The 17,501-nt window shown below is 34.7% G+C and overlaps 1 protein-coding gene and 1 long non-coding RNA gene across 5 annotated transcripts; both read left to right on the top strand.

The window, feature by feature from the left end:
- The first annotated feature begins 299 nt into the window (after positions 1 to 299).
- On the top strand, positions 300 to 5,125 carry LOC127964241 (cystatin). The gene is made up of 3 exons (XM_052564386.1): positions 300 to 581; positions 4,770 to 4,877; positions 4,982 to 5,125. The coding sequence occupies exons 1-3, from the start codon at positions 381 to 383 to the stop codon at positions 5,057 to 5,059; spliced, it is 387 nt and encodes a 128-aa protein (XP_052420346.1). The 5' UTR covers positions 300 to 380; the 3' UTR covers positions 5,060 to 5,125.
- Positions 5,126 to 6,725: 1,600 nt separating this feature from the next.
- On the top strand, positions 6,726 to 10,556 carry LOC127964242 (uncharacterized). 4 transcript variants are annotated; one of them, XR_008155003.1, is made up of 6 exons: positions 6,726 to 6,980; positions 7,866 to 8,102; positions 8,185 to 8,320; positions 8,459 to 8,591; positions 8,964 to 9,083; positions 9,657 to 10,556. It is a non-coding gene; the product is annotated as an uncharacterized LOC127964242 (long non-coding RNA). The 4 variants fall into 4 exon arrangements; XR_008155002.1 differs by lacking the exon at positions 8,185 to 8,320; XR_008155004.1 differs by having other exon boundaries at positions 8,185 to 8,591.
- The last annotated feature ends 6,945 nt before the right edge of the window (positions 10,557 to 17,501 follow it).

Raw genomic sequence — 17,501 nt, 5'->3', positions numbered from 1 at the left:
GTTAAATTAGTATGCCATGGTTTAGGCTAGATTTGACTATCCTTATCCTTTCTGATTAATCAAGGGTTAAAGGTGTAAGATACTAGGACACACTGACTGACACATAAGACTAAAATTATCCACAAAATAATGTCAGTTAATTGCAGTGTGCAAAGGGGAAGACTAAAATTAATGTTCCAATACAGAGCACACCTTTCAAGCGCTGTAATTAAATAAAAAATGCCTCTCCCTGAATCTGATTGGTAGAGGTACAGCGCCCCGCCCCCACACGCAGGTGTATATATAATCTCATCAAGCAGGATTGTTAGCAGTTTGCTTGTCGATATAACAAGTAACAAGAAAGACTCGAGACAGGGCGAGTCAATTAATCCCATTCAAGCATGTATCTTAAGATGATTGTGTTGTTTCTGGCCGTGTCTTTGGCCGTGACGAGCGCTGGGATTCCTGGAGGCGTTGCAGATGCAGACATTAACAATGCAGATGTTCAGAAGGCGTTACGGTTCGCTGTGGCCCAGTACAACAAACAAAGCAACGAAGCGTTTGTGCGTAAGGTTACCAGAGTCATCAGGGTTCAACAACAAGTAAGTACTTCAAACCTTTATTCGGTTTGTAATCATTTAAACTGGGAACATCGCTGGATCAAACCCAGTGATCAAGAGCGCGGTAAAGTTAGTTTTAGGTTTGATATTAGCTGGATATTCGCCTAGGCTTGCTTTAGGGACCGTCTGCAAATTTACATCTCAGTACAAAACGAAGTCCAATAATTAATACAAATTATGTTTACAACATCACAGTAAATGTCTTGTGGGCAAACTGACAAAAAATATTTAGCCAATATGTCCCTTACTGTATGTACAGTAAATAATTATTCTTCGAAAACAATTACTGTAAATCACAAAAAGGGTTTTCTCATGTTCCAAAGTTTGTAGTAAGTTTTTAGGTACAAGACTGACTTACTACAGGTGAAATTTTGCCATTATATCCCTTACTGTACGTACAGTACACTTATTCTTAAAAAACAATTACTGTAAATACAACGTAAGTTTGTATTTACAAGACTGACTTACTACAGGTGAATGTTTGCCAATATCTCCCTTACTGTATGTACTGTATATAATAATTATTTAAAAACAATTACTGTACATCACCAAAAGAGTTTTTTCATGTTCCAAAGGTTGTAGTAAGTTTGTAGTTACAAGACTTACTTACTACAAGTAAAATTTTGCCATTATCTCCCTTACTGTACGTACAGTACACACTTATTCTTAAAAAAAACAATTACTGTAAATAACCACAATGGTTTTTTTCCTGTTCCAAAGATTGTAGTACGTTTGTAGTTACAAGACTTACTACAGGTGAAATTTTGCCAATGTCTCCCTTACTGTATGTACAGTATATAATAATTCTTTAAAAACAATTACTGTAAATCACCAAAAGGGTTTTTTTTAAGTTCCAAAGGTTGTAGTACACTTGTAGTTACAAGACTGACTTACCACAGGTGAATTTTTGCCAATATATCCCTTACTGTACATATATAATTATTCTTAGAAAACAATTACTGTAATTCACCATGAGGGTTTTTTCATCTTCCAAAGGTTGTAGTGAGATTGTAGTGACAAGATTGACATACTACAGGTGAAATTTTGCTTATATATTCTTTACTGTATGTACAGTACATAATTAATCTTAGAAAAACAATTACTGTAAATCACCAAAAGGGCTTTTTCATGTTCCAATGGTTGTAGTACATCACTACTTACAAAACTATCTTACTACAGGGGTAATTTTGCTATTTTATCCCTTACTGTATGTACAGTACACAATCTTCAAAAAACAATTACTGTAATTGACCAAAATGTTTTTTTTTGTCATGTTCCAAAGGTTGTAGTACATTTGTAGTAACAAGACTGAATTACTACAGGTGAAAGTTTGCCAATATCTAACTTACTGTATGTACAGTGCATAATTATTCTTGAAAAACAATTACTGTATTTCACCCAAAAAAAAAAAAAAAATATATATATATATATATATATATATATATATATATATATATATATATATATATATATATATATATATATTAGTGGTGGGCCGTTATCGGCGTTAACGTGCTGCGTTAACGTGAGACACTTATCGGGCGATAAAAAAAATATCGCCGTTAATCTGTTCATATTTATTGATTATATATTTATTTAATTTGTGTGTTCTGGTATATATGGTTTATGAGAACACAAATGTGTATAATTTCATGGGTACTACAACATAAACATGGTTTATGATGACACGTCCTGTGTTCCGGTAAAACAAAAGGCTTTAAAAAAAGAAAGAAAAAAACGGTGTTTTCTGGAATTCTAAAGTTGCCATTCATTTTCTGTGAGGGGGTAGGTGTATTGTTGGTGTAGGGTGATAGAAAGTGCAGTTTATATAGTATAAAAACTATAACCCCTTTGGAGAGTCCCCGCAAACCACAAATTGTTTTCAAAGAATAATCATCTACTGTACGTACAGTAAGATAGAAATTGTCAAAATTTCACCTATAGTAAATCAGTCTATTAACTACAAAGGTTCAACAGCCTGAAATACAGTATTTTTTTCCAAAAAATTATGTACTGTATGTACAGTAAGGAAAATATTGGCAAAATCGCACCTGTAGTAAGTCAGAGTTGTAACTACAAATGTACTACAGCCTTTGGAACATGATAAAATCATATTGGTCAATTACAGTAATGGTTTTGAAGGTTAATTATGTACTGCATGCACAGCAAGGCTGATATTTGCAACGTTGCACCTGTAGTAAGTCAGTCTGGTAACTACAAACGTACTACAACCTTTGGAACATGAAAAAACCCTTTTGGTTATTTACAGGAATTGTTTTTTAAGAATAATTTTGTACTGTACGTACAGTAAGGGAGATATTGGCAAACTTTCACCTGTAATAAATAATTCTTGTAACTACAAATGTACTACAACCTTTGGAACATGAAAAAACCCTTTTGGTGATTTACAGTAATTGTTTTTTAAGAATAATTATGTACTGTACGTACAGTAAGGGAGATTTTGGCAGACTTTCACCTGTAGTAAGTCAGTCTTGTAACTTCAAACGTACTACAACCTTTTTGAACATGAAAAAACCCTTTTGGTGATTTACAGTAATTGTTTTTGAAGAATAATTATGTACTTTACGTACAGTAAGTTATATATTCACAAAATTTTACCTATAGTAAGTCATTCTTGTAACTACAAACCTACTACAACCTTTGTAACATGAAAAAACCCTTTTGGTGATTTACAGTAATTGTTTTTTTATGAATAATTATGTACTGTATGTACAGTAAGGGAGATATTGGCAAAATTTCACCTGTAGTAAGTCAGTCTTGTAACTACAAATGTACTACAACCTTTGGAACATGAAAAAACCCTTTTGGTGATTTACTGTAATCGTTTTTTTAAGAATAATTATGTACTGTACGTAAAGTAAGGGAGATATTGGCAAACTTTCACCTGTAGTAAGTCATTCTTTATACTACAAACGTACTACAACATTTTGAACATAAAAAAACCCTTTTGGTGATTTAAAGTAATTGTTTTTGAAGAATATATGCACTGTATGTACAGTAAGGGAGATATTGGCAACATTTCACCTGTAGTAAGTCAGTTTTGTAACTACAAATGTACTACAACCTTTGGAACATGAAAAAAACCTTTTGGTGATTTACAGTAATTGTTTTTTAAGAATAATTATGTACTGTACATACAGTAAGGGAGATATTGGCAAAATTTCACCTGTAGTAAATCAGTCTTGTAACTACAAAAGTACTACAACCTTTGGAACATGAAAAAACCCTTTTGGTGATTTACAGTAATTGTTTTTTAAGAATACTTATGTACTGTACGTACAGTAAGGGAGATATTGGCAAACTTTCACCTGTAGTAAGTCATTCTTTATACTACAAACGTACTACAACATTTTGAACATAAAAAAACCCTTTTGGTGATTTAAAGTAATTGTTTTTGAAGAATATATGCACTGTATGTACAGTAAGGGAGATATTGGCAACATTTCACCTGTAGTAAGTCAGTTTTGTAACTAAAAACATACTACAACATTTGGAACATAAAAACACCCTTTAGGTCAATTACAGTAATTATTTTCTAAGAATAATTATTTACTGTACATACAGTAAGGGAGATATTGGCCAAATTTCACCTGTAGTAATTCAGTTTTGTAACTACACATGTCCTACAACCTTTGGAACACTAAAAAAAAAAACTTTTGGAGAATTATATATTTTTAAGAAAATAGCTTGTGTACTGTACATACAGTAAGGGATATAATGTCTGTAGCGACATATTGGATTAAATATTTTCAGTCAATTTGCCCAAAACGCATTTAATGTGGCATTGAAAACATAATTTGTATTAATTATTGGACTTCGTTTTGTACTGAGAGGTAAATTTGCAGACGGTCCCTAAAGCAAGCCTAGGCGAATATCCAGCTAATATCAAACCTAAAACTAACTTTACCAAGCTGTGATCAAGTTCCTCAAGATGTTTTGTCTGGTTTTTGCTAGGCTTGTTCAACAAATATTGAAACCTGAAAAGCAAGAGAGGAATTTCTCCAGTATGACTTTGTAACCGTGTTTGTCCTTAACTTAAGTTTCTTTTAATGGAAATTTTGGCCCCAGACAGGGTGTGGTATTTTATTGTATTTTTTTAACTCCTGGTTTGCCCACTACGTCTGAACATGTTTCTGGTTTACACTCCAGGTTGTCTCTGGCATGAACTACATCTTCAATGTGAAGCTGGGCATAGCCAACTGCAAGAATGGCGTTAAGACCGTATGTGCCTCTCCGAAGAAACCCCAAGTTGCACAGGTAAGACTGTGTCTGCTTAACAATATTTATCGGTTTGCATTTCTCAGTTTCCATGTTAAGAGTGACTGACTTATTTTAATTTTTTTTTAATATTTTCCTTCTAGGTCATCCAGTGTAAAATAACGGTCTGGAGCCAGCCATGGTTAAACTTCTTAAGTGTCACTGAAAACACCTGCTTGTAGAGCTTGTGACAGTTTGGGCCTTTTTTAGCACTCAAACAACAATAAAACTTTGTGTTGGCAATGGTAGACTAAGTCTTTTATTGGTGGTAAACATTATTTGTCTTAAACCTGTCAACAACATAAGAATGCTTAAAGGTGGTGTAGCATCAGGGTATGCAGGTGCATAATGGGCCCGGCGGTATGGGGGCCTGCTGACCTGGGGGAGACTTTTAATTGAAACGACCGAATGAATGGAGCCCTACATGGGCCTGGCCCTTGTCCAACAGCTTATATGAATTTTCGTGTATATATATTAATATTATGAGGAATGACCAAGCTGCAGTCAGTGAGTTAAGCATTGTTGGATCAATTTAGCCTTCATAAAACCAACACCAAATGCCTAAAACACCATGCATTTTTTTTATTTTGATTATTTATTTTTTTGCGGAGAGTGAGTGCTTTGCAGGACACTGAGGTGGGAAGGTAAGTTTGGAAATGTAATAGGTTACAGATTACAAGTTACCCTGTTTAAAATGTAATAGTAGTGTAACTTTTTCAATTACTTTATTAAAGTAATGTAACTAATTACTTTTGAGTACTTTTTGATTACTTTTCTAAATTTGTGAACATTATAATAAATAAAAGCATATATATCAACTCAAATACAGTTATCTAATAAGCATGTGTCATATGCTGTTTAATAAACTCCTGAAACATTGGTGTTTTTTTTTTTTTTTTAAACTGCTGTCTCTTTATATATGATATGATGATAGTTTTCTCAAAATAAGTAAAATGCATGAAGTGACAGAGCAGTTCTAGAAATTATGTTTATGTGCTCGTGTACTCATATATTGAGACGGCAGAGGTTGAAAACACTGCGAGCTTCAGTAGGCCTATGTGTAGTAAATGAAACTGCATGTCTTTGCCATTAATTTACAGGAGGGGCAGAATGGGAAAAAAAAAATCAGAATGGAAAATTCAAACTCATACAAACAAATTCATGGACAATACTATTTTTTGTATGGACCTGACATAAAAAAGGTTTAAATCTTTAATATGGGGACATGTCAAATAATTAAAAGTTCTCTCCTGAACGGCACCTTCACTTCCATTTTTCTCTTCAGTCTCATTATTTTGCCCCGTTATCCATCTTAATACTCAAGATTGAACAAAACTGTACTTTACAATACAATACTCTACAATACTACAATATATTTATAGAAAAATCCTAATAGTGTACACGAGTCATGTTTTTCCCTTACAAAAATTTACCATGCTTTTATTAGCCTATATAAAAGTACAATAACCTTGCATGGTTTTTTGTTTTGCAAATGGATTCGTATTTATTTTTAAATAAATAAATTTGTAAAATAATTTTAAATTTTTGGTTACCACAGTTAAACAATAGTAACCATTTTCACTGGATTTATAGTAAAATAATAAAATGTTAATTCTCGCAAGGGTTGTGTTGTCTGTCATAGCTTACCCAAAAAATCGGATTATTTTTCAGCTAAATTACTACTGTAAAATTACAACAGATAATAATGATGTCCTTTATATATTTTGAGTGATGACTAATGAACAACGTGCTGCTGCTTGATAAAAAAAAAAAAAAAAAAAGACAAAAAAGCATCTTTACAGATGAAACTGACCTGAAACCCTGAACAGTAGTTCTGCTTCTCTGTTCACCCGATTCGAACGTTATCACTCGATTGAATGGGGCGTTATCAGCAGTTATCAGCCCATAGAAATGGGCCAGGAGGGGCCTCCTGCGCCTACCAGTAGGCTCAGAAGGCCGTGATCATCCATCCAAATGGTTGATCACCCACAAATATACAAGAGAAGACTCCAGATCCAATCCCAGAATTCCTGCTCACCGGTAATCGGAAGTCTACTGGACGAATGCGGGAACGTTGCGATATTTCCTGCTTAATATTTTCAGGTAAGACTATTAAAATTATAAAAATGAGCATTTAAACTGTAATGGAAAACAGTACATACACTCGTATTGCGTGTCATGATTGTTGATATGAGATAACCGTATTGCGATGTATCTGCAAACGTTATCGCTAGACAATATTACGTTATTAGCCTGTCGTTACGTTAACATTGCATACTTTATTATGTGAGGATTAACGTTGCTAATATGAGTGTGTATTTACGTCTGAAGCTAATGGGGGAATTTAGTTTCTAGTTAAACTGTCAAAATGACTTTTTACACTCTTACAGGCTATTGTGTATGCTCGATAACGCCTCACTGAAGCCAGATCATAGGACTAATATAACCCATATCGACTTGAGAGAAATATTAAACACTAGACGTATTTTACGGCTGTTTGGAAACCTTGGGATCTTGACTAGAGTGTAAAATAAAGTTCTGTGGGTTTGGATCTATCTATCTATCTATCTATCTATCTATCTATCTATCTATCTATCTGTCTGTCTGTCTGTCTGTCTGTCTGTCTGTCTGTCTGTCTGTCTCTCTCTTTCTCTCTATACTAGCTAGCTAGCTGTGTATATATTTATATAATTTATCTAATATATATATATATATATATATCTATATATATCTATATATATATATCTATATATATATATATATATATATATATATATATATATATATATATATATATATTTAGCTGTCTGTCTGTCTCTCTCTTTCTCTCTCACTCTCTCTAAAGCTTGCTAGCTGTGTATGTATATATCTATCTATCTATCTTGAACTTGAACTTGAACTTGAAAAATAAAACCCAAAGGTCTGTCTGTCTGCCTGCCTGTGTTACATTAATGTCTCTTTACCTAACTTTTTTGTCTCCCTTTACAGCATACATCTCCAGCTGGTTGCAAGGACTTCTGTGGCAAGTTTGTTTTATTACTTCCATGCTCTATGTCTTTGTTGAACTATCCAAAATTTGATTTTGGGCTGTTTAGAATTTATTGTTCACAAATCTGTCTTGTGCAAGTTTCTCTCTGTTTATGTTTTAGGTTGAAGATGGCCCAGAGAGGTTAGCCTTACAGTTGCTGATCTAGAAGCATTAGGCAAGAGTGTCTGAGAACAATGGTATGATCTGCAACACTGTCTTTTTTTTTATTACTGATTTATTACTGACTATCTATTTCTTTCTTTGTTGTTATTCACCAAGAGAGAACTCCCATTAATGGGAATCAAAAGGAAACCCTGAAATCATGTTTTAAGGATGGAATGACACGAGTTGGTTCAGAATTAATACCAAGAGCTGCATCAGCTACTGGTTTGGACACCAGTGTCGTAGAAATAAGGTTTACTTTTGTGCCACACTAACAAACATCATGTCAAATAAATAAATCATTCTGCTGCACTGCTTGTATAAATGAAGTGTTTTGTTAACATTCGGTTTAATTGGTGTAATACCCTTTTGCTATTTTTTTGTTTTTCAGAACTGGATAGGTAATTACAAAAGATCACAAATGACTAATGCTTCGTCTGAGCCCCGGTCATCAAAGGCCAAAGTTCACATTAGAGAGCTGTCGCCTTACAATCTTTTTTATAGGGACATATTCAAAAACAAAGGTGAGAAACAAAATTTAAAGACTTAAAAAGTTTAAAAGTTTTATTTTTTTATACTAAATTGTTTCTTTTCATACATGGTGGCCTTGTTGACATAAGGTTTATGAGGGTCATGAAACGTCATGCAACAGATTTTTCATGATGGTATTTGGGAAGTAATTCACTCACACAAATTGCATTCATCAGTTTAAGAATGCTGAGTGTATTGAAAAGAATCATCAGGTCATCTACTTTACATGTTATCTTGTTTTTACAGAGTTGTTACAGATAAATGGTTTTCACAACCCAAGTACTGATTGTTGTTGTATGAATTTACTTTAAAAAGGAGATGCTGACTAATGCGTTACGTTTTCTGTGCATCTATTTTTTCTTCAGGCACAATGAATGATATTAAGGGCAGGTGCGCCACATTGGGGGAAGATGCAAAGCAGAAATACATTCAAGAGGCAGCAGCACTGAGGGCACATGGGCAGTCACAGGACACTAAACCCTGAGGTGAGGGATGCCCGAATTAAAATGCACTTAAAGAAGCTGAAGTTAGAGGTTTGGAAACAGGATTCATTTGCTAAGCATTAGTGGTATTCTTAAAGTATTAGATGGAAGGATGATCAACAGCAATTGTGGTGTGAGCAAGACATTGTGTTAGACAACCGGATTGTTTATCTCTTTTATTATAATTTCAAAGGAGTTTGTTACAAAAAAATATTCCAGCTGATTTTTGTTTACAAGGCTATCAACATCAAATATTCTCACATTGAAGAAATTGTCAAAGACTCATACCACCATATCAAACTTGAAGCAGCTGAAGAAAAAAGTGGTCATGAGGTTTGTTAAATTAAAATGTAGTTACCCCTCTGTTTCAGGTTTGATTTACATCCATTTCTGAAACGAAAAACCCAGAGTTTTCCTAAAGATCTGAGATGAATTGATGTACAATACCCACATATTCCTTTGGCAACAGTTAAAAATGAACAAGCTGCCTTTGAGATGTTGCTTTAAATATAGTGATGAGTATGATTTAAACTAACTGGCTTGACTTTCAAAATATTTGTGTTTTTCCTTTGGTAGATGGAGGCAATTTGTGCTGTGTCTGCCGCGTCCATTTTGATGATAAGAAGAAGAATGCAAGAAAGAAGTGGCGCTCATGGTCTCAGTGCACAGTGTGCCAATCATGGTCACACACAGGACGTGGCTTTAAAAAGAACATGTGCGTTCACTGTCAGGGTCAAGACACCATGCTAACACCCTGAAGATGTATCTTGTTACTTGTTTGGGTTGTTTTTACTGTGTTGACGGCCCCCAACCCATCCATACAAACACACACACACAATACATACATATGCTGCAAATTTATTGTAATGACCACACTTCACACGTAAGAAGAAAATTGTGATCTTTTTGTTATTTTCATTCACCCCATTTTTATTTATTATTGTTGTTTGTTGGCACCATCAATGTGTTCTCCTTTATACAGAACTTATGTGGGGACCAATAAAGTTATATTGTACTGAATTGAGTCTAATATATATATATATATACACACACCTGTTTCATCATTGGTTCAGTAGGGCTGGGTTTTAGCAAGGACCTCACCATAATATTCACAACAGTGGGTCAGAGTATGATTTCATGTTATGATTAGATGCTTCACATAACTTTATATTTTTCACAGTTTTGCTGTCACTAGGAGATGCTTGGCAAAAAATATATTGAAAAGATGGTTAGTGGTACTTGTAGAAACTTTGGTATACAGCTGAACACTACAATTTATTTATTTTAAATTTAAATGGTTTATATGGCATTGCTTACTTCCACTCTGAAGTATTTTCTTCACAATTACTGTTACGCTTTTATTTTAATGATAAACATTTAAGAGAAAATGTGAAGGGTATCATTTTATCTGTGTTAAGGATATCAATTGTTTCTCCTTGGATTCAGATAAATAAAGTTTATTGTCAGTTTATGTGAGGGAGGACTGGTGTGTTCCACTTTTGTTTTCAGTTGTCTGCCGTGGGTAGACTACATTTCAATTCAAAGTGCTGTCGGCCAATTATATTTATATATATATATATATAATTAATTATACATTTTAAATCTGATTAGTTTATCTGGTTTGCAAATTAGGGTTGTAAAATTATATATTTACTGAACATATAAAATATCTAGTATAGCCAAACTATTAATTACATTGCATCTAGATGAATGTAAAGAAATTAATTGACAAGCTTTCAAACATGCTTTTTAAATGACACATGAGTTTTGGTAACATGGACAGAGAAAACATTTAACCATCTTCTGCTCAGAAACCTTGTAAAAACTTTAACTTTTACCAGCCATTACCAGCAATCTTCAAATTATCTTTTTTTATGTTCAACATAAGAAAGCAACTCATACAGGTTTGGAATGACATGAGGGTTAGTAAATGATGACAGAATTTTCATTTTTGGGGGAACCATCCCATAATTAGATTTGCCACATGTGAACCAAACAGAAATGCAAAATGAGTCTCTCTGTGTCTGTGTGTGTGTGTGTGTGTGTGTGTGTGTGTGTGTGCGGACAGGGTATTTGTCATGTTGTGGGTTCATAAATCTGTTTACAAAGTCAGAAACAAACAAACAAGCAAATAGCTTATTTTTATATAGGCTATGGCTATTGAGCCTTCAAATAGCTCTCTGAAACTACACCCAAGATGGCTTGTGCATGTGAAATGAGAAAATTAAAACTTTGTTGTAGAGCTAAACCACATACATTGTTAGAAAGGTCTTGACCCAGAGAGTAACATATGTAAGTATGAAGATTCTACATGGCTCCTGTTTTGAAATACTGACCTTTGAAACATCACCTTGGTGCATATTTGAAGGCTTATAATAAAGCAATAAAAAGGGCTACACACATGGGACTAACTGTTATAGAGAGCTCTTGTCCTCATTTATGATGTGAATATAGTCAACAGATTGGGATATTGTCAAATCTGGTTAAAAGTAATTTGAACCCATTTAAAATGTAGACATTTAAAATCTGATTACATAGATATGTTTACAATCCGCCTAAACTCCACACTGTACTCTCAACTCACTATTTGCAATATCCAATTCTAAGAAATACACGAATTTTTTTTAAAACTACAATTCCCTATAGCTACTCAGTGCAGCTTGATACAAATCAAGCACTGCAGTTGTAGTATCTGGTTTGCAAATTAGGGTTGGAAATAGGGTTGTAAAAAGATATATCTACTGAATATATCAAATATCTAGTACAACCAATCTATTAATTACACTGCATCTAGATGATTTACGTTAAGAAAATCTAAATATATTTGTTTATTTAAGACTTTTTAGCCGAAATGTAGAACGCGCAAACCCCACCCACAACACAATGCACTTCCGTAACCTTCTGCTACCAAAAATGTATTTCTCTGAATCGAAGGAGAAATGTGCAAAAGTTATATTAACATATCTTATTGTTGAGTTATCTGTTTGTTGTTGTTTTTTCGTGGACAAATGTTGAATTCATCATTTTAAAAAAAGTGTCTTGTGAATAAAATACTTTTGGGCGGAAGTACGTTATACAAGCCACGTGGTTTCAGCGATAGCAGCGTAACCACCATGGCAACGAACAAACTAAATGTAATATACATTCAATGAAAGAAGAAAGTGAATATAAAACGAAAACAGCCAATGGGAAGAAGAGAAAAAATGTGTTAAATTACATAGGCTTGGATCTGGAGAATTTCAAGCCAATAACAGTTATGTAGGAACCTACTGAATGTGGCACACTGTCACATACGGATTATGACTGTAAATTCATTGTATGTTATTTATTAAGTAAATTACTTTTCATTGACTTTAAATGTGCTGTGAATAAGTGCAGAGCACCATGGCTGAAAACATGGCTGTAACTCGTAGATTCAATACACCTCTATGTTCCCTTTTATTTTATGTTTTTACAACTTAAAGTTGCTTCAGAGGATTCAAGATCCAATAATTTATTTTCATTTCAACTCAGTCGAAGGGGATTTTGATGGTGAGCTCACAAAAAACAAAACACCTCCCACACATTGACCACATTTGTACATCACAGTAAATAACACATTACATTATGGTAAACACATTTTTTTTTGGATTAGATTAGATTCAACTTTATTGTCATTATGCAGAGTACAGTACAGAGCTAATGAAATGCAGTTAGCGTCTAACCAGAAGTGCAAGAATACAGTGTTTTATATACATAAAAGTGCAGATTAAGTAAAGCTATGATATACAGAATGTACAGTGGAGTTGCTATATACAATATTGATCAGAGTATATACAGAATATAAATATGAATGCAATGTAGGGATTGTATGTACATTATGAACAGAGCAATGAAGGATTATATATACATTATGAACAGCAGGAACGTGAGAACAGTGGTAATAAATACAGTTGGATGAGTGTGCAAAAATATTGTTGAACAATGTATTCTATGAAAAATAACAGTAGTGCAATATTTTTTATATAAATATTTTACTCTGCTTGTACAGTTACACTTATAGAGAGTTTATTTTTTAATTTTGTACTCATACAGACAGACTAGTGGGGATATGTATGCTTAAATACAGTGCCTAAGCTTTAAAATACATCAGACCTAGTAAAACAACATGTCTGCACAAGTAATGCAGTAAAGTAATTATATTATATTATATTATAATACCTTGAATGAGAGCAGCTTACTGCAGTCCTAAAGATTTAAGGAAAACATAGATTTATGAGAGGAATAGGGATCTTTTTTCACAAGTTTAATTAATATTTCATGGACTCGAATGAAATTCTGCAACAATGATTAACCTCGAGGCTTTGAGCTGTCAAGATGTGATAGCAGGTATTCCTCTACATCCTTTTCATCAACAAACATGCGGGTTCCGTGTAATGGATCAACCGCACTTGTACCAGAGCTTTGCTTCCTCACAAGGCCAAAGTTGGCATCCAATGTGACAATCATTTCTCCATCTGCCTGGAAAACAAACACTTACAGTAACACTGGTTTTGTACCCGCACCAGGTTTATACATTTATACTATTACTATTCTATTACAATACTACATACACAAATTAACTTTTAAGTTTGATATTAATTCAGATTTTATTTCTATGCCATTAATTTAATCAAACAAGAACCACGCTGGAATTATAACCAACCTTTGGACATGCTGGGCATATGGTTCCATCATTTAATTGTGCAAATATCAACCAAACTTCTTTGTCGGAAGTGGTGATGCCTAAAATGGGATATGGGGTGTTGCGAAAAACCCTCAACAGAAACCTGACACTCCAGTGACAGAGAAACAGAAAGCTCTAGCAGAGGGATGGAGAAGGCTGTCTGGGGCTTGTGGCTGTTGCTGGTCAGAGCCCATATCTCAGCAGAGTACAGGTTTCTGGTTCACACGCACACATCTAGACTGTAACGGTGCAGAGCCGTCCTGCCAAATATAAAGAGGAAAATAACATAAAAACATAACCTAGTACTACTATAGACTACCATATCAGTATAAATTAAATTAAATGTATGAATTTAGCAGACGCTTTTATCCAAAGCGACTTACGGTGGATTCAGGCTATACATTTTTACCTATCATGATAGTATATAAACTATAACTATCATGACTTTTTTTTTTTTTATTGCATCACAAATTTGATTAATTCCTTAAAGGAAATCATTACTCCACATGTAATAGGATTGAATTCCTTAACCTGTCAATAAAATTAAATACATTAAGATTTTGTATCAGGTAAAATGACAAACCTGTGCTGACAATGATCTTCATGTCCTTTGTGTACACAGCATGGGTGCCATGGCCTTCAGGTAAATATAAGAATAACCCCGGGGACGATGGCTCATAGTAAACATTCTGTAAGAAAGATGGATAGCTCTAATGTTTTTAAAACAACAAACTTGTGACACTAACAGTTGATACTGCATAGTGCTAAAACAATTTGAAGTATCTAATGAATCTGTTGACATTACTGTGAGTTTGCTGTCTGTATGCAAGTATAGCAATAGCAATGTAAGACTGTATGCTATTGTTCTTACATTACACTTTTCAGGAAGATGCAGTGAATTTCTGTGAATCCTCTTCAGGCAAACCTCACAGAACACTGCAGTGGAGCTGCACTCAATGCACCTATAATCAGCATGTTCTCGGCAGACAGCACACTGAGTAGTGATCGGTGCTGAACATTCAAACGTCACCTTAAGCATCTCATCCTTGACTGCATCCCAGGCATGAAGCTCTCTCTTCTTTGCCTTACTGTATGCACTCTCAGAACAGCTTGTGTCGCATCATCAGGTTCAGCAGGTTGAGATGTAATAGAAGGGTCTGAAGGGTGGCTCTGTTTGTAGCTGGGCTGGGGAAGACCTTGACTGAGGTAAGAAAACTTCGCAGGGCCAGCGATAGACCTCCTCACCAACTTAATTTTAACGTTCCTGAAACGTGGGGTCATCTTAAGTGCTTTTCCCATATCTGAAATCAAATATTTGACAATTATTACATAAAGCAAAGTGCAACCCGTACCGTACTTCTTATCACAGCCTAAAAGACAGAAACACATGAGTGAAAATGGGATGCAGCCAGATGAGGGATATTTGGTGCGATAGTTAGATACAGCTAGCTAGATATATAGATTGCAAGATAGATAGATAGATAGATAAATACACATAGAGCTAGATAGATTATATAAATAGATACACAGCTAGCTAGCTATATATATAAACTGCTAAAAAAAATAAATAAAGGGAACACTTGTGGGTTATATTGTGTTGTTAAGTATTCCCTTTATTTTTTTGAGTAGGTATATAGATAGAAAGACAGATCCAAAGCCTCCTGATATAGGATCAAATCCAGCCAAGCTTGGTTCAAACCCACAGAACTTTATTTTACACTCTAGTCAAGATCCCAAGGTTTCCAAACAGCCGTAAAATACGTCTTGTGTTTAATATTTCCCTCAAGTCAATATGGGCTACATTAGTCCTATGATCTGGCTTCAGTGAGGCGTTATCGAGCATTCACAATATGCAATAAGCCGGTATGAGTGTAAAAAGTAATTTTGACAGTTTAACTCGAAACTTAATTCCCCCATTAGCTTCAGGCGTAAATACACACTCTTAGCAACATTAATGCTCACATAATAAAGCATGCAACGTTAACGTAACGACAGGCTAATAACGTAATATTGTCTAGCGATAACGTTTGCAGATACATCGCAATACGGTTATCTCATGTCAACAATCATGACACGCAATACGAGTTTATGTATTGTTTTCCATTACAGTTTAAATGCTCATTTTTATAATTTTAATAGTCTTACCTGAAAATATTAAGGAGGAAATATCGCAACGTTCCCGCTTTCGTCCAGTAGACTTCCGATTACAGGTGAGCAGGAATTCTGGGATTGGATCTGGAGTCTTCTCTTGTATATTTGTGGGTGATCAACCATTTGGATGGATGATCACAGCCTTCTGAGCCTACTAGTAGGCGCAGGAGGCCCCTCCTGGCCCATTTCTATGGGCTGATAACCGCTGATAACGCCCCATTCAATCGAGTGATAACGTTCGAATCGGGTGCTCTGTTCCAGCTGTGCGCTTCCACAGTCCACTCTTTTATCTCTCTCTCGCATTGATTACTTGGAGTCTGATCTAAGCGCGAGTCATGACTAACAGATTTATTAGAGATTTAATTATCAAATGGCGGATTCGCAAATGATCGCTTTAGTACATACGGCAGGCAATTATACAATAATGATATTAAAATATTGGGACAAGTTGAGGAAGACTGAGGAAGCTGGCAGGCCACCGGGAATTGTCCCGGTTCTCCAGTCCGCGCGTGATTTCAACTGACACGCAGAACGTGCAGGAGTCATATATTGCATTTTGGGGGCTTGATATTCACAGACACCAGTCCATGTCATGTTTTGATTCAAGTGTACTGACCTACTTTTGATTTAGTCATCCAAAATGTGGCATATTCCGTCCGCGTTAGGCATTCCATTTTTCTGACTGGATTCTACGAACCAGACTGTGTTTCCGCATCCCGGAAATTATTAGGGCGTATGTCTTAGAATAGTCAGTGCAATTTGGGAAAGAAATCAGTTAAATCTGTATGTGGATGTGTGTAAATGTTCAAATGTAATCCCTTTGTAATCGTTAAAAAATTCATAAGTAACTGTAATTTAATTACTCATTTTTTTCTTAGTAACTGTAACTAATTACAGTTACATTAATTTTGTAATTAAATTACGTAACGCCGTTACATGTAACTAGTTACTCCCCAACACTGGTTATAATGTGGTGATCTTTGGTGTCGCTGATCAGCTTTTGCAGTAGTCTGCTTTGGTCTGTTCTCTAGGAGTGGCTTTTACATGGATTCTACATCTTGCGGTTTAATAACTTGAGTTTGAGTTGTGGGATGAATATTGAGAACACTCATGCGAATATGGACCCCAACTTCTACCAGCAACTAACAAACCACAAAAGGTAAGTAACGTTAATGTTCTATAGTTGCATTTAAGATGCAGTGCATTGAAGTGAGATGGTAATCGTGATTATACATCTCAATGTCCTACAAGTGTTTACTACCATTTTTGCAAGCCCATGTCTCTGTCAGTAAGTAGGGTTTTATTAAATGCCGTTTTGGGAAAGGATGCACACTACCACATGAACTTCAGAGGAAGTTAATATTGATGTCTAACATTTAAGACCTATGAACACTAACTTATTAAAAAATATATATATATTGTTTTGACCCCCAGCTGATCTAGTGGATACTGGCAATTTGGAGGACTGCTCTTTGTCTGTGTCCGTCATTTCTGGAGCAAAGTCATGGACTTTTTTTTTTTGTAGGTTTTGGTTTTACTTATTGCACTAATATAGATCAATTTAA

The sequence above is a fragment of the Carassius gibelio genome, chromosome B8 (genome assembly GCF_023724105.1).
Source record: "Carassius gibelio isolate Cgi1373 ecotype wild population from Czech Republic chromosome B8, carGib1.2-hapl.c, whole genome shotgun sequence".
Taxonomy (NCBI): domain Eukaryota; kingdom Metazoa; phylum Chordata; class Actinopteri; order Cypriniformes; family Cyprinidae; genus Carassius; species Carassius gibelio.
Note: the sequence above shows the minus strand (reverse complement) of the source record. Positions and strands in the feature narration are given on the sequence as shown.